General features: G+C 39.7%; 2 protein-coding genes across 2 annotated transcripts; one reads left to right on the plus strand and one right to left on the minus strand.

Moving 5' to 3' along the window:
• The first annotated feature begins 2,303 nt into the window (after positions 1–2,303).
• otud3 (OTU deubiquitinase 3) lies at positions 2,304–6,924 on the plus strand. Its single transcript, XM_035160152.2, has 8 exons — positions 2,304–2,437; positions 3,200–3,493; positions 3,956–4,104; positions 4,420–4,532; positions 4,641–4,763; positions 4,977–5,109; positions 5,369–5,556; positions 6,214–6,924. Exons 2-8 carry the CDS (start codon positions 3,288–3,290, stop codon positions 6,376–6,378), a joined length of 1,077 nt encoding a protein of 358 aa, XP_035016043.1. The 5' UTR covers positions 2,304–2,437; positions 3,200–3,287; the 3' UTR covers positions 6,379–6,924.
• A 5,323-nt stretch (positions 6,925–12,247) lies between these two features.
• Positions 12,248–18,144, minus strand: bcas2 (BCAS2 pre-mRNA processing factor). The gene is made up of 7 exons (XM_035160229.2): positions 17,945–18,144; positions 14,435–14,527; positions 14,269–14,339; positions 13,356–13,517; positions 13,215–13,265; positions 13,038–13,118; positions 12,248–12,937 (listed from the first exon to the last, which is right to left on the minus strand). Exons 1-7 carry the CDS (start codon positions 18,035–18,037, stop codon positions 12,811–12,813), a joined length of 678 nt encoding a protein of 225 aa, XP_035016120.1. The 5' UTR covers positions 18,038–18,144; the 3' UTR covers positions 12,248–12,810.
• Positions 18,145–19,343: the final 1,199 nt, after the last annotated feature.

Raw genomic sequence — 19,343 nt, forward strand, 5'->3', positions numbered from 1 at the left:
AATTCACGATATTTCTGACATGAACAGTGATTTACATATGTCTCAGCACCATGGACAGCACCCATAAACCAGCCTGCTAATGTGGAACACATTTTCTGACTCTCTTTAAAATCCATAACATTTCACTTGCAACTATCAACATGGAAACATTTTAACAAACAAACTCAATAACCACTCAAATTCTATTCTTTATTTTTGTGGCGGGAGGGGGTTGCAGAATTCTAAAACATCTGCTGTTGCAACCCACAGACCCCCTATAGTTGTTCTTACTTCCTCCAGTAAAGAAAACACAGCCAAGCTCGGCACCAGTGTAACAGAATTTCATTACAAATCGAAAGGGGGTAGAATGAACCTAACGCAAATGTTTGATTGTAATAAAGGGACTTTAAACCAGAGCAATAACATGCAGCTACAGACACAGGGTTGATAGTGGGTTTACAGTGTTTCTCAGTTATGAAAGTGGCCAGCGCTCCAAGTAGCTGCACAAACAATCAAACAGAAAAGGGTATCTAAGCTGATAAGGCTACTTTTGTGGCAATGCTTGCAATAATAATTAGGTTTACATTAAAAGGGCAGGTTTATTTACTGGATTGTATCTAAACATGCAGGTTTATTTTTCGAGATAGCCAGATATTTGTCTCTTATATTGCTGCTGCCACTCAATATGATTGACTGAAATATTAGACGTTTTTGAAAAATCAGGTGCAAGTTTTCTTTTCAAAAACTGTTCTGTATACTCTGGAATAAACCACATGAACAGTTTCCATGGAACTACTTTAGGAAATAGTCCCAGAGAAAACGTGATGAGGTTTGTCAATTATTGATTTGTTGTTGGAGAGACACTTTGCGTTTTTGAAATATTTTAATTTAATTTGAGAACTGAAGTTTACTTAATCTCGACAGGATTTTTTTTAGATATCTGATGAAACATGTACTGTAACTACCTTTATGGATAGATATCAGGAAATGAGAAAATGCTTCACTTTAAATAAGGTGAACTAACCCTTTAAAGTATTTTTTTCATGTGGGTATTTGCAGTAAATGCCCTCAGGTTTCTCAGTGTACCATGATATTTCCTCATGCTGGATATAAGCACAAATCAGGAAATTAGGTATGATTAATAACCACAGTTTTGCAGATGGTATACAAATAACCTTGTGCCATGGCAAAGAAAATATATGAGCATGTCAGTTAAGATGCAAAGTAGTTTCTTATAAAAAAGTATGTCAGTATAAACATATGCAACCTCAGTAAAAGACTTTCCGCTATATTAGTGTCTATTTCAGCCTCAGGCCCTTCCTATAGCATAATGATTTGAAGTACCTTGTTCGACTCTCATTCACCCACAAACATATTGTACATGTACAGTATAAATGATATGTCGTTCATGCTTGGCTGATTTCTGTGTTCCACTCAGGTGACTGACGCTGATTGCAGCACATGCATGGATGACCTCCGGGCCATTACATCTGCTCACACACAATGCCATTACTCACCAAGGTCTATAATGAACCACATGCCAACACACATCTGCAGATGTGTGTCCTCTTTCTTTCACACCAGCTGGCGTGGTGCAAATTTGTATTTGGTTTTATAGGAAATGGAATACTCTTACGACGTCCTCCTGTTTTCTGATGCAGTTTTATGTCTTCGGGCTATTTTCTTTTTGTATCAGTGCGTCTGCTGGTTTATTTTACATTGCAAACATCCTGTTTATTGCTTCTCAGCCCACTCATCCCCCACACGCACCAACTGTGTGGAGTCATCAGGAGGAGTTGGTGGTGGTGAGTAGATTTTCTCCGATTTGGGGAGAGGTGGAGATGCAAACATTTCTTTCAGAGTTGTAACTGTAACCTCCTACTTTGTCCTGACTCACAGTCTGCAAAATAATATGACTCATACACCTCTACTCATGCAATTATCAGAGAGATAGATAGATAGATAGATAGATAGATAGATAGATAGATAGATAGATAGATAGATAGATAGATAGATAGATAGATAGATAGATAGATAGACAGATAGATAGATAGATAAAATAATATAATACTATAATACTTGAATAAACACTCATAAACACACTAATGAATTAAGTCACATGGATTTTTTGTTTGCATTTACAAGCTTTATTTATACTTCAGAAATCCTTGACCCACAATTACATATAATATAATATAATATAATATAATATAATATAATATAATATAATATAATATAATATAATATAATATAATGTAGTTTTGTGGATTCGTTAAATAAACCTACCATCACTTTCAGCCCTATGCATGGCCCATTCCCCCTTCCGTAGGATTTGACGTACACTGACGTACGTATGCGGAAGTTCATTTGTAAACAAAAACGACAATCACATAATTTCTCCTCTGAGACAATTCAAAACGAAACAAATACACATCTCTTGGAGTATATCTTGTTAAACGTAAGTATTACTGTTTTAACTACGTCTAATTCTTCACTTATTCGATTTGTATCCAGTGCTACAAGCGAGAGTATATGATGCGTTACGTAATATTCAGCTGTGAATGTTCGCTCGCTAGCAAACTAGCTGCTAGCTGATGAACTTCATGTTGGCAAACCTGACGCGGATAATATTCCGTTTGAGTCCGCTAAAGTAACATTACCTAGTACTAACCTATACTAGTTACAAGACAGTGCAAACTAGTTGTAGTTAGTTAACGTAAGTTTAGCACTGTTGACTAGCTTTATAACGAAACTGGGCGAATTCATATTCAGCAAAAACCGTTATATCACATTTATTTAAAAAATGAAAGTGAAAGATTTAACACCGTTTTCCTTTTATTGTGTAGTCAGTCTTCACTTTGGTCAAGATTTACTCCAAACACCATTTCATTCAAGAGATCACAGAGTTATTCTGACAGTGACAGTGGATTAAAATGTTGCTCAATACGTTATTTATATTTACAGTTTGCCACAATGAATCAGAGAATCAGACAGAAGTAGTAGCTCAAGGTTTCCTCCATATTGTTCATATTGATGGTCTGAGAATCCCCTCTTAAAAATGCCTGCCAAATTTCCTATCATAATTTATATTGTATAATGTCTTCATCTGGGACAGACCATGGAGGCCGTTCTTGTGCAAAGTTACAGAATACACGCTGGATAAACAACCCTGGTGTGCACGTACGCACACTCACCTCTGCTCCTGTGTATTGTTAATCAGGTTCCTGATGTGTGGCAGTGCTTGATGCTCAGTACTGTAAGAAGACATACTTCGGTGTCGTAGGCCTGGAGGCACGACTGCAGCCAGCATGTCAAGGAAACAGACATCAAAACCTGTGCGGAGCAATAAAAAGAGCGAACTGGAACGCAAGAGGGATGACCGGGCAGCTCGCCGGGCCATTGTGAAAGACCGCAAGAACCGGCCTCAGGATGGTGATGAAGGAGCAGAGTTTGCCAGTTTCTCCATTCAGCTCCAGGCACTGGGACTTAAGCTGAGAGAAGTCCCCGGGGATGGGTAAGAGCCAGAAAGAGATTGTGGCGTCTAGTTGTGCTTTGTCTCCCTCTCTGTTGTTCTTTACCATCGCTGATTCTTTTCACATTTGTCTTTTACACGTCTTTTAAACAATATTAATATAAAGAAATCTTACTAACCAGGAGGAACACTCCAGCCTCTGTGTTCATTTCTCTCACAGTCAGTTAAAATGTATTTTTGTCTAAACTACAAGGTTTTTAAAGCTGCATGGCTGCTACGTAGTAAAAGCAAAATTTGTCGCTCTTCATCAATCATGTTTTACTACATGGCTGCAGATCTAGGAATTTTGTGTCTTGCAGGACTTAAGTCATTGTTATTGTCCGAAACCCAGGACTTTGCCAGCTTATACCAACTCTAACAAAGACTCTTGAGAAATATCAAGGCGTTGATTCAAACTTACTGACAACATTGCCACTGAGAAACATTCATTTTTTCTCCCTGCAGAAACTGCCTGTTCAGAGCTTTAGGCGACCAGTTAGAGGGTCACTCCCGGGGTCACCTGCGGCTTCGCCAGGAGACTGTCCAGTATATGACGTCCTATCGACAAGACTTTGAACCCTTCGTCGAAGATGATGTGCCCTTCACACAGCACTGTAAGAAAGCTACCCAGTATGAGACATGGACTAACTTGACCACGGAAATAGTAACTTTAGCCAGTGCCTCATTCACAGTGAACTGATTAGTGATGGTACTCTACATGGTAGTTTTTCTATGCAGCAACCAGGAACTAGGCACTGACCCATGGTGGTCCCCACTTCTGCTTGCAATAGATAAGTAAATAAAGAAGATCATCAAGACATATTGATGCAACAAAGATTATTTAGTTTTTCAGACTTGACTCCATTCTTTGCTTCTCTGGAGCTTGGAAAAAAATAGGAAAAAATATCTTTTTGTTTCTCTCCACCCAGTGTCGAGCCTCTCTCAGCCCGGTACATTTGCTGGCAATGACGCTATTGTAGCCTTTGCTCGCAGTCAACAGGTGAAAGTGGTCATCCATCAGCTGAACACACCACTGTGGGAGGTAGGGACAGACAAAGGATTTCCAATGTAATGTAACGTGCTGTTGATCTGTGATAGCTAACATCCTTCTGCTACTTTGCACACATTATATGTTGTATTTTCTTTGTAGATAAATGGTGCAGAGAAGCAGGTGTGCAGAGAGCTACACATTGCCTACCGCTATGGAGATCATTATGACAGTGTCAGGCGGGTCGGAGACAACTCTGAAAGTCCTGCTCAGCTCCGCATAGAGGTAAATACTGTCATATACAAAGAGCATCAAGTATTAAGGAAGAATCGCTGCTATCCCTTTCATCCTACAATAGCTGAAATCATGTAGTATTTTTCACACCTGCCTCTTTAGATGTAAAGAATGCATCATGTCGTGTTTAACATTCCCAGCTCAAGTATTGTAATACTACGTTTACCGATGTGTTTGTATAATTTCTCGCTTTGCTATCATCAGAATATGCAGAATTCGCCAGGCCAGCAGCGTGAGTTTGGGGACGGTCAGAGGGAGCGACACAAAAACCCTTCCCCCACAGCCTTCGAGGAGGACAACGTGATCCTGAGCTCCATCAAGAATCGAGGAATCCAGGGTCAGAAGTTACATTTGACTCATTAGCTGCAGGAAGAATTAGACTGTCAGAGCAAAAGAGAACAACGAGGCATCAAACTTCCCTACAGACTTCATAACTATGGTGCATTCAAGCTTATCTCTTCTGCTTCATTTCCTCCATCAATATTATACAGACATCAGCCTGTTTTTCAGTAGACAGTTTTCTCTATCTTAACAGTGACCATTGCATCACATTGACTCTTTACTATTTGAGTGTTTATGTGTGTTTTCTTCCTCAGTTGATGAGGAGAACCTTCTCCAGCTGAGTGCAGCCACCATCAATGCTGAATGGCTTGTCGGCTCGGTGCTGGGTCAGTCCTGCCAGGGCCAATGCTCCTCAGGATCCTGCTCAGCCTGCAGAGCTACAGCCACAGACTGCAGCGAGCACAAGCAGTCAGCAGAGGGCAGCAACCTACAAAAACCTAAGGTGGAGTTACAAGAGGGATTTGCCAACTGTCATAAAATATTTCTCTTTTGGAAATTCCTGTGGATTACCATTTTACTTTCACAGCCTGTCTAGACTGATTGTTTTTAATAAAACACCTCAGTGAAGATATATCTTCATTAAGATGTCTAAAAACAATACCTATGTTATACATTTTTGCTGACTTGTGTACTAACATTATCCAAAATGTTTCCAACAACGTTCAAACCCAGAGAAATCCACAATTAAATCAAGGTAACAGGACGTTTCATTTAGGTCACCTTTTAATTGCGTCATATCCACTTGACCCCTGGCTTTGTCCCACTCTGCTAACGAAGTATAAAGAAGGCAAAACACAATGCTAGCCTTTAGCCTGTTGGCGTTTTATTTCCTACCTCTGTTTGTACTTGTCACTCAAAATGAATCGCAATTATTCATTGCCGTTTGCTGTGTAACGTGAATATAACTTTGATGCATTGCCTCAGCCGTGAACATGATTCGTGCCTTAGTCGTGGCGTGGTAGTAAAGAGAAAAACTCCCATGATCCCAAACTGCTTCACGCATCATCAAAATAGGTCTTTTGTTATCATTTTGATTGAGAGACCCCTAGTGGCTGAAGTTACATATTTAAAAACACAATTCTGTTTTCATTGTCCCCAGGTATCAAACAAGCAGAGGAAGGAGCAGCAGAGGCAAGAGAAGAAGAAGCGTCAGGAGGACAGGCATCGGCAAAAGTTTCTCCAGAGCAATGGAAGCCAGGACCAGAACCAGAACCTGCCGGAATCTGTTACTTTAGTACCAGCTCTCAACACTCTCAGTATATAGACTGGAGCATCGCCAAAATTACCTACTGCTACTCTAGCTATTGGTGGCTGACGCTGTCCACAAAGTTTTGCACATAGAGTCAGAGTTGATTGTCACAGTGGATGACTTTTCCTAAAGAGAACCCTATAGTTTCTTTGCAAACAGTATAACGGTGCCTGCAAACTTGTGTGTGTGTGTGTCTGTGTGCGTGTGTGCGTGTGAAGGATGTAAAAGTGAAAGAGGAACAATCAGTGTTTCTGCTAGGTTCAATACCTGGTTGGTGTTGGTTTATGTTGGAACTCCTCAGAGCTGTTCTACCTTCCACGCTACCTATCCCCTCTCTCTCTATGCTGGAATTCTGGCTTTCCACGGCAACCATACAGATAATTTCATGCAGCCGGGCCTTTTGGTTTTGCCACAGATTTGGGTTAACGTTTGTTCAGATGTTCAGATCATTCAGTTTGTATGATCTGACCAAAGTATAAAATAACGTAAGGGCGAAAGTTGAATTATGTTCATGCACACTGTGTAAGGAATGTGGCAATAAAACTTAAATAAATTATAAAATTGCTGGTCATGTGCATCAGATTATGTATTTCATATTATCTAGAGTGATAGTTCCTCTTGACTTATTTCCCTTGGTGTTGGAGAAAATAACCTCAATACAGCACATTGAACATAAACAGACATAAGTCACATTTTGGAGAGACTGAGGTTTCACTTTATACAAAACAAAGATGGCTACCGCATATTCAGAACCAGAATGGACCTCACAGAGTGCATATTACTGCTCCTTGACCTCTGCCGCATTTGACACCATTGATGAAAACCTTTTCATCAATAGACTGACACAGTGCGTCGGCATATCTTGAATTGCCCTCAGATTGCTCAAGTCTTATCTCTCAGATAGAGACATTTCTGTTTCCATTGGAAATAACATCTCATCGTCAGCTCCACTGATGTTCGGGGTGCCACAAGGTTCTATTCTTTGCTGTACATGCTCCCAGTAGGACACGTCATCAGCCATTTTAATGGGATATCCTATCATTCCATCCTATCATTCCTCCCAGGGAAAGGCTCTCCCACCCACGACCTGACTATTACCTTTGACAACTCCGAGGTAGCCCACACCCAGACCTCTAGGAACCTGGGTGTGACACTCTACAGTCAACTCTCCCTTACTGCCAACATTACTGCAACAACCCACTCGTGTAGATACATGCTGCACAACATCAGGAGAATACGTCCCCTTCTCACTCAGGAGGCCGCGCAGGTTCTGGTCCAGGCTCTTGTCATCTCTCGCCTAGACTACTGCAACTCCCTCCTGGCTGGTCTGCCTGCTAGTGCCATCCGACCTCTACAGCTCATCCAGAATGCAGCAGCTCGACTGGTCTTCAACCTAAATTTACTCACACTACTCCGCTCCTCCGCTCCCTTCACTGGTTACCAGTGGCTGCCAGTGTGTACCGTGCTGTGAACGGATCGGGTCAAGTCTACATCCAGGATATGGTCAAACCTTACACCCCAGCCTGTCCACTCTGCTCTGCATCTGCCAATCGGCTTGCTGCTCCCTCACTGTGAGCTAGCCACTCAACAAAATCAAAACTGTTTGCTGTCCTGGCTCCTAAATGACATCAGGACAGCAGAAAGTCTACACATCTTCCGCCGCAGACTAAAGACACATCTCTTCCAACCACAACTTGGATAAAAATAAGAAATAAAAAAATGTGTTGCACTTATAAAGCACTTACATATAGCACTTTGTAGTTTGGCTTTTTTGAAGCAAATTGTACTTACTTTATTCTTGTTGTTCTGGGTTTGTACCCTTGTGGTTGAATGCACTTATTGTAAGTCGCTTTGGATAAAAGCGTCAGATAAATGAAATGTAATGTAATTCCTATGCCAATGACACCCAAATCGACCTGTCTTTTAAGTCAGACAACGTCAGCCGTGTGAGTGTCCTAACAGAGTGCCTAACTGCCATTAAGCAATGGATGTCACTTAACTTCCTTCAACAAAAATAATCATCTTCTGTCCCGATCAGCTAGCAGGCAAACTCATACCATTTCTCGGTCCCCTGGCAACCATTATTAAAACAACAGCTAAAAATATAGGTGTTGTCGTGTTCTTTTGTCCCGAGGTATGAGAAAAGCTGGTCTCGGTATTTATTTAGAAGCAATGAAAAGCTACAACATAGCTATGGGCACTCAACGCACAGCCCCGGCCGTCTAATAGCACGGGGTAGTCTAGAGTTGAGCCGAACGGACGGCGGGTGCAATATTTATAATGAGGGGGAGTCACCGTGGTTTAGACCTTGGCTATCCCTTGCTGGTGCGCAGGTGTGGTCCCCAGCCTATTGGCACTGGAATCCGCGAATGATGAGGAGCCACTCCCAGGTTCGCCCCTCCTTTGACAGTAGCTGGGAAAATCTTCACATTCTGACAGTGTTTGGTTTCATGTTTTACAGACAGGCCTTCAGCTGAAGCCTTGTGGGTCTTCAGTATTTTTGCAGATATGGTGTTGTTGTTCATTGCAGTGAGAAACCTTGCGTTCCTGCGTTATCGGCTGTATGTTCTGTGTGCGTAAGCATGCGCATTTTCTAGACAAAACAACGCCTTTTCTATCTGTCCTTCAGAACCTAGTGGCAGCTGCTTGAATTCTTTCTAAGGGTAGGTCACAGTTTCTTAATGAGCACAGTGCATTCATGTATGTGTGATGTTGAAAAAAACTAATGGAGTTTAGGCTGTAATATAGTAAGTTAGGTATGAGAACAAGTTAAAGTACAGTGTATTGTATGCCACAGATGTACAGTCTCCACAACAGGCATTATCAGACAGGTGCGAGACTGAACTGCGATGTGACGCACACACACACACACACACACTAACCAACTTCAAGATTAAAACCAGCCAGCAACGGCTACTAAAAGTCACTATGTGAAGGCCACACATTCTCCACATATTCAGCCCAAACTGCCCCTGCCCCCACCCCTGTCTAACATACTGCATTTGTTTAGAGTTCAGTTTCATTGCCATCTTCACAGACACACACATAGAACATAGATTTTAGTCTTAACAGTGTCACATTCGATTCCCAACTGAATTTTAAAACACACGTTAATTAAATCATTAAATCCTGCTACATCCATCTACTTAATATTTCCAAAATTAAATCAGTTCTATCTCTCCCTGACATAGAAAAGCTAATACATGCCTTTGTCTTTCCCCCTCTGGACTATTGCAATGCACTTTATACCTTAGTAACTCGTTTGCAGCTTGTTCAAAATGCTGCTGCTCATAGTTTAACTAAAACAAACCGTAGGTCTCATATCACACCCATCCTTGCGTCCCTTCACTGGTTGCCTGTTAAATTCAGGATTGATTTTAAGATTCTTTAATAACTTTCAAAGCTCAACATGGGCTGGCTCCTACTTTCATTTCACAGCTCTTGACTCCGTACAATCCCAGTCGCACCCTGAGATCGGCCAGCCTGTCCTTGTTAGCTGTCCCGAGGTTAAGGCTGGCTACTCAGGGTGACAGGGCTTTCTCTGTCAGGGCCTGAGGCTCTGGAACTCCCTGCCTGACGAGATTAGACTTGTCAACTCACTTCCTATCTTTAAATCACTGCTCACAACTTATCTTCAAAGGAAAGCATTTTTAACATGCAATTTGTAACTCTTCTGCTACTGTGTTGTTTTAACGCCTCCATTCCTTTTATCTCACTTTTATTGCAACTACATTTGATGTAGTTTCTTAAATAGGACATATTCTGACTCTGCTGCCTATTAGAGTAGGTATTAGTTTAGTTTAAAAAGGCATAGAGGTAATGACGTCTGATCTACTGAGCGAGCCACATGGCTTTACACAACTGTTCCTGGCCTCTCTCCTCCCCCGATCCCTCTCTCTCTTTTCTCCTCTCTTCCCAATTTTCTATGCTCCCCCAACCGGTCGAGGCAGATGGCCGCCAGCACTGAGTCTGGTTCTGCTAGAGGTTTCTTCCAGTTAATGAGGGAGCTTTGTCCCTCCACAGTTGCCAAAGTGCTGCTCATTGTGGGAACTGTTGGGTTTCTCTATTATTTTTAAGGTCTTGACCTTATTATGTCATGATTTGCATCTTAAAATTGAACTGAATTGAATTCCTTTTATTATAGTTAATTCATCTTTTTGCCCTGGATTTTTGTGAAGCACATTGTAACCTTGTTAAGATAAGTGCTATACAAATGAAGTAATTATTATTATACCTCTGCCAAGGCCCAACTCTCATGAAACCACCTTTTAATTCAATAGATCTGTTTTTTTATACGGATCTGCATCAAATTCATAAACTCATAAATATCAGTCCCCTAAACATGCATGATTGTTTTTCTCATCAAGATCCATGAATTATTTCTGAGAAATCAACAAAATGGGAGGAAAAAATGCCCTATCTCAAAAAGAAAGTGGAGAAAAAAAAAGGAAATTGAAAAATAAACTCCCCGATCCACCCTGTGACCTGGATCCACACCAAGGTTTAATGGGTTCTTCCACAAAATGTTATTGAAATCGGTTGAGTAGTTTTTGCATAATCCTGCTAAGTAATAGACAAACAAACAAAAACACAAGCTCACCCCCCCCTCCCCTCCCTATGTCACAAGGGTGAAATTCCAGCAATTGACCTATAATCATCAACATATGTACTCACAAAACAACAACACAAACACAGCAAAAAACATGGACTCCACACACATGCATTATAGGTTACTTATGATGTTAGTCATTTACATGTTTACTTGTGTAATGAGTTATCCTATTGTCAGTCTATGTTAAGAAGGATGTGAGCATGGTGACCTTTTAAGGATAATGACGGTGTCATGAGCTTGTCCTGTAATATACCATTAATGGGTATGAATCAGAAACAGTTAGCAAATCGTATATATGTTTGAAACTTGAGCATTGAGAAAAGAAAAAATCCCTGTCCATTGGATGTTAGTATGATCCAATATATCTCTGCCCACAGTTGTGTTGTGAAGCTCAGGTGTTGTTATTCCTGCAGAGACGTGTTGATTCCAGTTCCTGATCAAACAGCAGCTGAGGCTCTGCTGTTGTGTAAGACTGAATAATTGGAAGTAGTTCATATTATTTTGCCTCTTTATACAAAAGAACCACTCACTGACTGTAGTTGATGAGTTACAGATTACACAGATCATCTACTCTTATAATCAATGAACATACAATCTAATATTCAACTGGCTGTGGTCAAACTGACTGTAGATGTGTAATTAGTTAACAGAAAACGTCACCATTGGGACTCTCACCAGTGTAGTGGGTCTGGTAGCTGTGTCACTGGTGAATGATGCTGATGATTTAACAGCAGAGTTCATGAGTAGTGTTTTTCCTAACAGGTCACCAGGCATTGTGCTGTAGGTCACTGCCAGTAGGTGAGTTTAGCGAGTGTTATATCTCAGTCCAATGAATAAGAGGCTATTTATCATAAATAGGATGTTATTTTGAATGTACTGCACTTTCATGCTTGATTTAGTTCCTTTAAAATAAGAACAGTAAAAATGTTAAACAATTGTAATCCATGTCTTGATGAGGATTTGACATAAACAGAGTGGCCCTCAGAGAGCACATACCTCCACCAAGGCCCGCTGCACCAAATTTCTCACACTCATAGATATCAGTTCCCTAAATGTGACTCTTTTCCATCAGGATCCATGAATGAATCCCTCAGAAATCAAGTGTAAAAATGCCCTATCTCACGTTGCAGAAAGTGATTTAAAAAAAGCCTGACTCCAGCCCCTGATTCTGCATAAACAGAATTACATATATACACTGAAGGTGGGTTATAGTATGTATAGTTGAAGTATGACTTCTTATTTGAGAAAAAATCCAATTCACAGACTAAGACATATTAAGAAATGTTCACTTTATTAAACAGCATAAAAAAATACATAAATTGAAGTCAAGGTGGGGCTCACTGAGATTTGATTCAGAAACTATGTACAATATTTGAAACCTGCATGTTTGTATAAATTACATTTTAAAGAGAGACTGTTGTAACTGAACTGTTACACACATAAATGCTAATGCTGCAACAGTAACACACAAAGAAAAGAACATTAGCCTCGATAAGCTACTGGCTGTACTGTAGCAGCAAAACCAGAGTGTATTGATGTGAGATATAATCTCCCTTTGAACAGCTGTGTTTCTTGGAAAAAAGAAGCTGCATTATACCATATCCCATCACTGTTTTTAAGGTGGAATACAAAGTGTGAGGTCTTGTAAAATGTGTGTTGTCACTAAGGTTTCGGGGCAGATCCTTCTGAGTGTTGAAGTTATTAGATGGTGAGGTTTCACATTAGATCTCCTCCATACAGGTAACGTTCCCTCCTCTGTGTTCTCAGTCCAGTGAGCCTCATAAAACCAGGGGAAATCTGTGCGACTGATAAAGATGCAAGCTGCTCCAGCCACTCTAGAAGTCCTGTCGGATGTTCTCCTTATTCTCATCCCCCTGCTGTTGTCTGAGCTGAGTGACTTCGTTCTCCAGCTGGATGATGGCCCGCTCGATCTCGTAGTTCTTGCTGACCAGAGATACCCAGCTGTTGAGGGACAGATACAGATGTTCTTACAGAAGGAAATCCAACCTGCGTATTCTCTACATAGAGCGATACAACCATGTGAGCTCTTCGAAAAACATACTTGGACTCGAGCTCTCGCAGTTTGGCTCCTCCTGCCAACTGATCATTCTTACGCTGCCAGTTCATATCCTGAATTTGCTTCCTGTGGACCAAAAAACAAATTTAAATCCTGCAAAATGTGAATACATGTGTTTTATTCTATTTTTAACATGCAAAACATGTTCCCGTCATCATTAACCTGAATTTCTGAAGCTCCTTTTGTGCCATCTCAATCATGAAGGCCAGGTTACTGCAGGGGAAAGATAAAATAACACATGAGCAGATTTAGACTAATTCTACACAGAGATACAGTCTGTGATAAAAAGCCGCTGTCACATACTCATTGTAGACTTTCCATGCGTTGGTTCCATATTGTGACATGAGCTCCAGGTTCTCAATGCGGACAGCCTGGTGCTCAAGCTGAGCCATCGAGTTGTTGACACACTCCTGCCACGCTGTAATGTCGTTTTTCTGTCCTGCGGAGGGCGCTGGCAGCTCATATCTACACAGGGAAGAAAAAAGTCATGAAATCATCAACATCTGGAGCCACAGAGCAAAAAAATTGTGAATGAGATAGAAAAAGAGACCTATTCTTTGCTTTACAATACAGTGGAGTTATACTTGAAGCTGTAATCTATCAATTATTGTTGAAATCATATAATGTGTCACTTAAAGTTGTATTCAAATATTGTTTTTTTACAATGAGCACTGGCAGGAAATCACTTCCACAACCACAGAGAAGATTTACCACAAAAAATTTGAATCACAAAATGAAGTAGCCAAGCAGAGAATAACCCTCAAAACAATAACAATAAACAATCTGTCAAACTACAGGCAGACGGTAAGAATCCATAGACTCAGTTCCATATAGGTATTTTTTTGTAGTTGATTACAGCGTGCTAGTATATCTGTATCCTTGAGAAAGAACACACAGATACATTTCAAACTATGCACGCAACTAAAACATTTGAGGGCAATGGAAATAGCATGATATGAACATTAACATAAACCTACCTATACTTAGTACGTAATATTTTAACAGATCTACAACTTTTTTTTATTCAAATTAGACTTTTTATAACCCAACAGAAACCCTGAAAATATGTCAGTAAAAACATTGCAGCAACTCAATAAGTAGTATATTTCAATGTAGTGCACATATAATTTGTTTGTATGTCAAAAGGAAAAAGCACAGCTCTTGTCCAAACTATAAAGAGGCCCCAGCACAGGCCCCTGCAGTGTGTAAGGTTTACCTCTTCATGCTCAGGAGATCCATGGGCTGTCGAGCCGAAAGTCGCTCAAATTCATTCCTCATGATTTCTGTCTGAAGGGTGACAAGACAAAAGAAAGGCTGTTTATTTCTGTCGAAGCACTGGCCAAAGCCATGGAGAAGGTTTGGGAGGTCTGAGGAGTTGTCACCTCAAAAGTAGAGAAGTCAGGGGTGGACAGGTAGCTCAGGTAGTTCTTGGTAGGTCGGTATCTTCTGGTCTCCTCCTCAACCAACGCTGCAGCCTAGAGGCCAAAGGAGAATCAAGACTGTGCACAGGAAAAGCACTGGCGCTTCCAGAAAATTAACTTTTTCCCTTTGTACCAAAACTCAACATTGACTGGTACAGCTGATTTTCAAACTTAAAAGGACAGGTGCGGTTTATGTTTTTTTCTGTTTGAAGAAGGTGTTCCCAGTTACTTTAATTGTATTGGATTTGGCTGCAACACTGAAACCCTGAAACTCCAAAAGTGTTTTGTGGACTCAAAACACTTCACCCACCCCTCCATCGGCATAGTGGTGAGTAGATAATGAGTGAATTTTCATTTTTCAGTGAACTATCCCTTTAAGCTGAAGGGCAGATAATTAATTGGTTAACTACCAATCGATTTTTAACATTTTCCATAATCTTATATTTTGGCAGACTGGCAAATTCTCTGAAACAGCATTAAGGCCTAACACAGGCAATTATGTGATGTGTCAAGCAGTCCTGAGAGTCTGTGGCATATATAAAGATAAACCCAATCAACCAATCGCAAGTCAGTCTCTCTCAGCTGTCAATCATGACGTTTCATCCTATTTGTATCACAACTAATTAAACCCAATCACATCCATGTGATAAGAACTACATAAAATGACAGATATCATCTTTAAAAAGAATGTATTTGATGTGTACTTTGACTTTTTGCTCCATGTCCCATCTGTCAACATAGAGGAGGCAAGATTCATGACCTATACTGCAGCCAGCCACCAATCCAGACGATTTGGTTACACTTTTGGGTAGCAGCCCTGTCGTCCATCTTTATATAGAGCCTATGGTCAGTGGATTATAAAAAGGCTTCACAAGCTAATTTTACTCGTGGTTTTATATCTGTCTGACTGAAGGTACACTCATCACAGTCATGTCATCTTTAATTGGGAAAAGGGACTCTTTTAGCACACATAACTTCTTTCACCTGACTAAGACCACAGAAGGTAATATACGACAGCCTAGAGTGTGTATTTCACCTAACTTTTGGTTTTTATACACTCTTATTGACATAAGGGAAGATGCAGCCTGAGGCTATTACCATGACAGATTTATGACATGATGATACATGTAGTATTGAAATAATAAACCTGGATTATTTATGGAGTTTTCAAGACAATTTTAATTCGCTGTCATTGATGATGTTGATGTCTATTGGAGGTGTCAGGAGTGAGGGACTTCATTTTTATTATCATTTTTGTAGGCGAAGGGAGTAATGAGGAGCAGAGGAATAAAGAGGGAATATGATGTGCGTCACACTAAATTGACAAATGCACCCACTGTTTTCAATTGGTAGTGAAACAGCTTACTGCAGAGCGTCAATGTGCCGCTTCAGTAAACCCTTTTCAAATGATGCGACTCAATCACCTCCGCCTAACACAGGCATCCAAACTTAACAAGCCTGATCATGAACCGAAAGACTCGGACACATTCTGTTTTTAAGACAGAAGAAATCTTCACAGACATCGTATACTGTGCTCTGCATTGCTGTGGGAGTGTCATAGGAGTTTAGTGGTATCTCAAATAAAGTCAACTATCTTAATACCCAATTCTGGTGCTCTTTTTGAAGTCTATGTTGTTCTTTTACGGCATATAATGTTGGCTGATAGTAAACTCTGTTGAAGGGATCTGGTCTCTAGTGAGATAATTTAAATAAATTTAAATTATATCAATGTGACAAGGAACTGATATGTGTGCAGCAACGCATAAATATTTGCATAATGTGAACATCATTCTTTCATCAACACCAGCTCACTGCTTTTGAAGAAGCTAGCGGAATAGTGTAGTCTATTGACACATCGAAAAGGAACCTGCAGTATTTCAGCTCGCACATCAAAATGTGTCAATGATTGAAGTCTACATTACTTATTTGGAGTAGAAAAAGAATTGTCTATCGTAGGTGCACTTGAGCATTAATAAAAGTTCTGAAGTCCTTTTCTGAGGTGACTGTCTGGTAGGAACTAAAATCACATTAATTTGACAAATATCTGAATGGAGTTGATGGGCCTTTTTTCATAGCCAAACATTTTTGCCATGTCATGGCAGAAAAAATTAACATTAGTAACATAAAATTATTGGTTGCTGCATTCGTAGAGGTGCCAAGGCTCTGTTTCTTAGCATGCGGGCCTATTAGGATGCATTACCATGATACATGATTAGGATATAAAAGTCATAATTACGAGATAAGAGTTTAATTTCTTCCCCTTTGTTGAATGCAGTGTGCCTCCTTATAAATCCAAAAGCCTTCATTAATGTTATTAACAACACAAAAGCTTTATGTGCAAAGGTAATACAGGATGTCTGCTGTGAAAAAGATCTGTGTGAGGGCCGGTGCCTAACAAAAGCCAAAGACACTGTGTTTACAGTAGGGCTGGACAACAAAACAATATCAATAATTACCCCTATATCATTTTCATCTATAGGAATATAACAGAACTTTCAATATACAATGATATATTGCTTATGCAGCGTGCAAGCACAGTGAGGAGTTATAACACATTATTGATCTACCTCAGATGTGAGAAATGTTTGGCTGTCTCTGGTCGTAAAGAATTTTAAAAACAAAACCTTCACTCCTACACTTAGGAGCAAAAATCGGTATTTAAACCTAAAATAAATAATAATGTGGAATTTATCATGATAATTATTGCTTTGAACTGATATGAACATTTCTATCTTTATCAGTTATGGCCATATCGTTCAGCCCTAGTTTACAGTGCAGTGTCAAAACTTAGGTTCTTGTCTATCACACCATACAGTCATGGCCGGAGGGATCTGATTGGTCTCCCATACCCATACAGAACTATCTACAGGGAGAAGAACAAGGAGTCCTGCAGCAGATGATCTGACCCCACAGAGCCCTGATCTCAACAGGAGTCTGGAGTCAGATCATTCTGGGATAATAAAACATGTGCAGAGTATTAGTTTGTTATGAGATTTTTCTATGTTTGCTCAGGTTGAAATTGAGTGATACATTAAAACTATTCATGGCTCGGTGTTTGAAAGCATCCTCTATTTACTAGTACATGAAACATTACAAAAGCAAATAAGAATCAATACCACGTTGATTTCTATCATAAAAAGGAACCTGACTAACTAACTGTTATTATGTCATTATTTGTAATGAGTTTGCTTCTTCACTGACTGTACTCACGTTATATATATATATATATATCCACTCCTGGTGCCAGTGAGCTGTAAGCTTCAGTGAAACACTACTAGCCGGAATAGATCCAATATATAAAACATAGTACTTATTTGAATGTGTTTTTATTTGCAGAATGACATATTAAAAAGTTAAATTTCAGTGTGTCATTTCCATCTGTGGGTATAGCATGCTTGGCTAAGCTAACATGCTGCGGTTAGCATAGAGCAGATTCCCGGTCTGATTCAAAGGAAGTCCCGGTTTACTCACCGCTTCCCGGACACCTGCTGCATCGTAACCTTGGTCAAAATATGGCAAAGCATCGACAAACACTTCACCAGCGACTGACGCCGTCCCGGCCATTACCAATTAGTCTATATTGTAGAGTTTATTGAACTTATAAAACGTCTCTTAGCTGAGACACTTCCCCTAACAGCTAACTAACAACAGCCAGGATTTCCGGTCCGACCTTCAAAATAAAATCCGTATTTGAAAAGGCCTTGAGATTTTTACTCGTGACATCTAGTGGCGTGGAATGGAAGTGCAGTCAGGTGCAAAGCTGAAAATAACCAATTAGGTAGATAAGATAAGATAAAATAAAATGATCCTTTTATTTATACCACGATTGTGCTATTTGCTGTGTTGCAGTAGCAAAGACGACAGAAAAATAGACATCAGTAGAAGTAATAATGAATAAACATGATTAAATATTGTGAAACAGAATGAACATGATGGATGGCACATGAACCATTGAATTTCACAGACACCAAAGAGTAATTGCATAGTTAAATGGGTTGAAAATTAGTTTACAGTGTAGATATAGATACTGTGGTGAAGGTATTTTCTTTGTACTAAGTTGCATTATTCTTAAATGTCGATAAACATTAAAGCAACATAAACACCATATTTGCAATCAAACTGTGGAATTCTCTGGGAATCATTTTAAATGTTGTTTAATTAATTAATTAATAAATAAAGACCAAAACATTGAATGATATGAGCTTAATGAGTGCTGTTTATTTTTTAATATTTTTCATTTGTTGTATAGGCTGTTTGTGTGTGTTTATGTTTGCATAGAAGCACACACATACACAGAAGGCAGTTAAAAGCACTAGAAGACTATATGTGGTAAACCAGTGGGATTTATGATGAAATGGAATCGGTAATGTAAAATTCCTCATCTCCCTGATCCTTTTTGATCATGAAATGTGTAGACGCTATGTTTCTTTACAGACTAGAACTTGTATTTTGTGTTGGAATTGTAAATCGAAGGAAAATAATGTATTAATGCATGTGCACCTTCAACAAATGTTTCTATTTCAGCTGTGTCCAAGTCTATAGGGATGATATATTATCTAACGTATTCATATAACTCTTAATATTATGACATTTGAGCTTAAAGAGAGAAAATAAAACAGTAGTTAGACTGACCTGATGTACCTCTTAGGTTAATGGATGGATATTTTAAAAGACTCATCTGTGTTTGACAAGTCTTTTTGGGTGGGTAGCATGTGGACATCATCAGTTCCTGTAGCAAATTCTTCATTGTTTTTTATTGCTCCCATTTTGGGGGGGTCAAAAGGTTAAATTTTAAATCCATGCATCCTTGAAGTCTCGTGCACCGTAATGCACCATTGTTGACATCACTACAAAAAGTGCACACGTGGCA

Source organism: Hippoglossus stenolepis, chromosome 6 (genome assembly GCF_022539355.2).
Source record: "Hippoglossus stenolepis isolate QCI-W04-F060 chromosome 6, HSTE1.2, whole genome shotgun sequence".
NCBI lineage: Eukaryota > Metazoa > Chordata > Actinopteri > Pleuronectiformes > Pleuronectidae > Hippoglossus > Hippoglossus stenolepis.

Excerpts from the sequence above, each read along its gene's own strand:
- otud3 (XM_035160152.2), top strand. The coding sequence starts at position 3,288 with ATGTCAAGGAAACAGACATCAAAACCTGTGCGGAGCAATAAAAAGAGC. Across the intron at positions 4,105-4,419 it reads TGTGCCCTTCACACAGCACT|TGTCGAGCCTCTCTCAGCCC; the intron begins GTAAGAAAGCTA and ends CTCTCCACCCAG. Across the intron at positions 5,110-5,368 it reads CAAGAATCGAGGAATCCAGG|TTGATGAGGAGAACCTTCTC; the intron begins GTCAGAAGTTAC and ends TTTCTTCCTCAG.
- bcas2 (XM_035160229.2), bottom strand. The coding sequence starts at position 18,037 with ATGGCCGGGACGGCGTCAGTCGCTGGTGAAGTGTTTGTCGATGCTTTG. Across the intron at positions 14,528-17,944 it reads CAGCAGGTGTCCGGGAAGCG|GCTGCAGCGTTGGTTGAGGA; the intron begins GTGAGTAAACCG and ends TTTGGCCTCTAG. Across the intron at positions 13,266-13,355 it reads GCATGGAAAGTCTACAATGA|TAACCTGGCCTTCATGATTG; the intron begins GTATGTGACAGC and ends TTTCCCCTGCAG.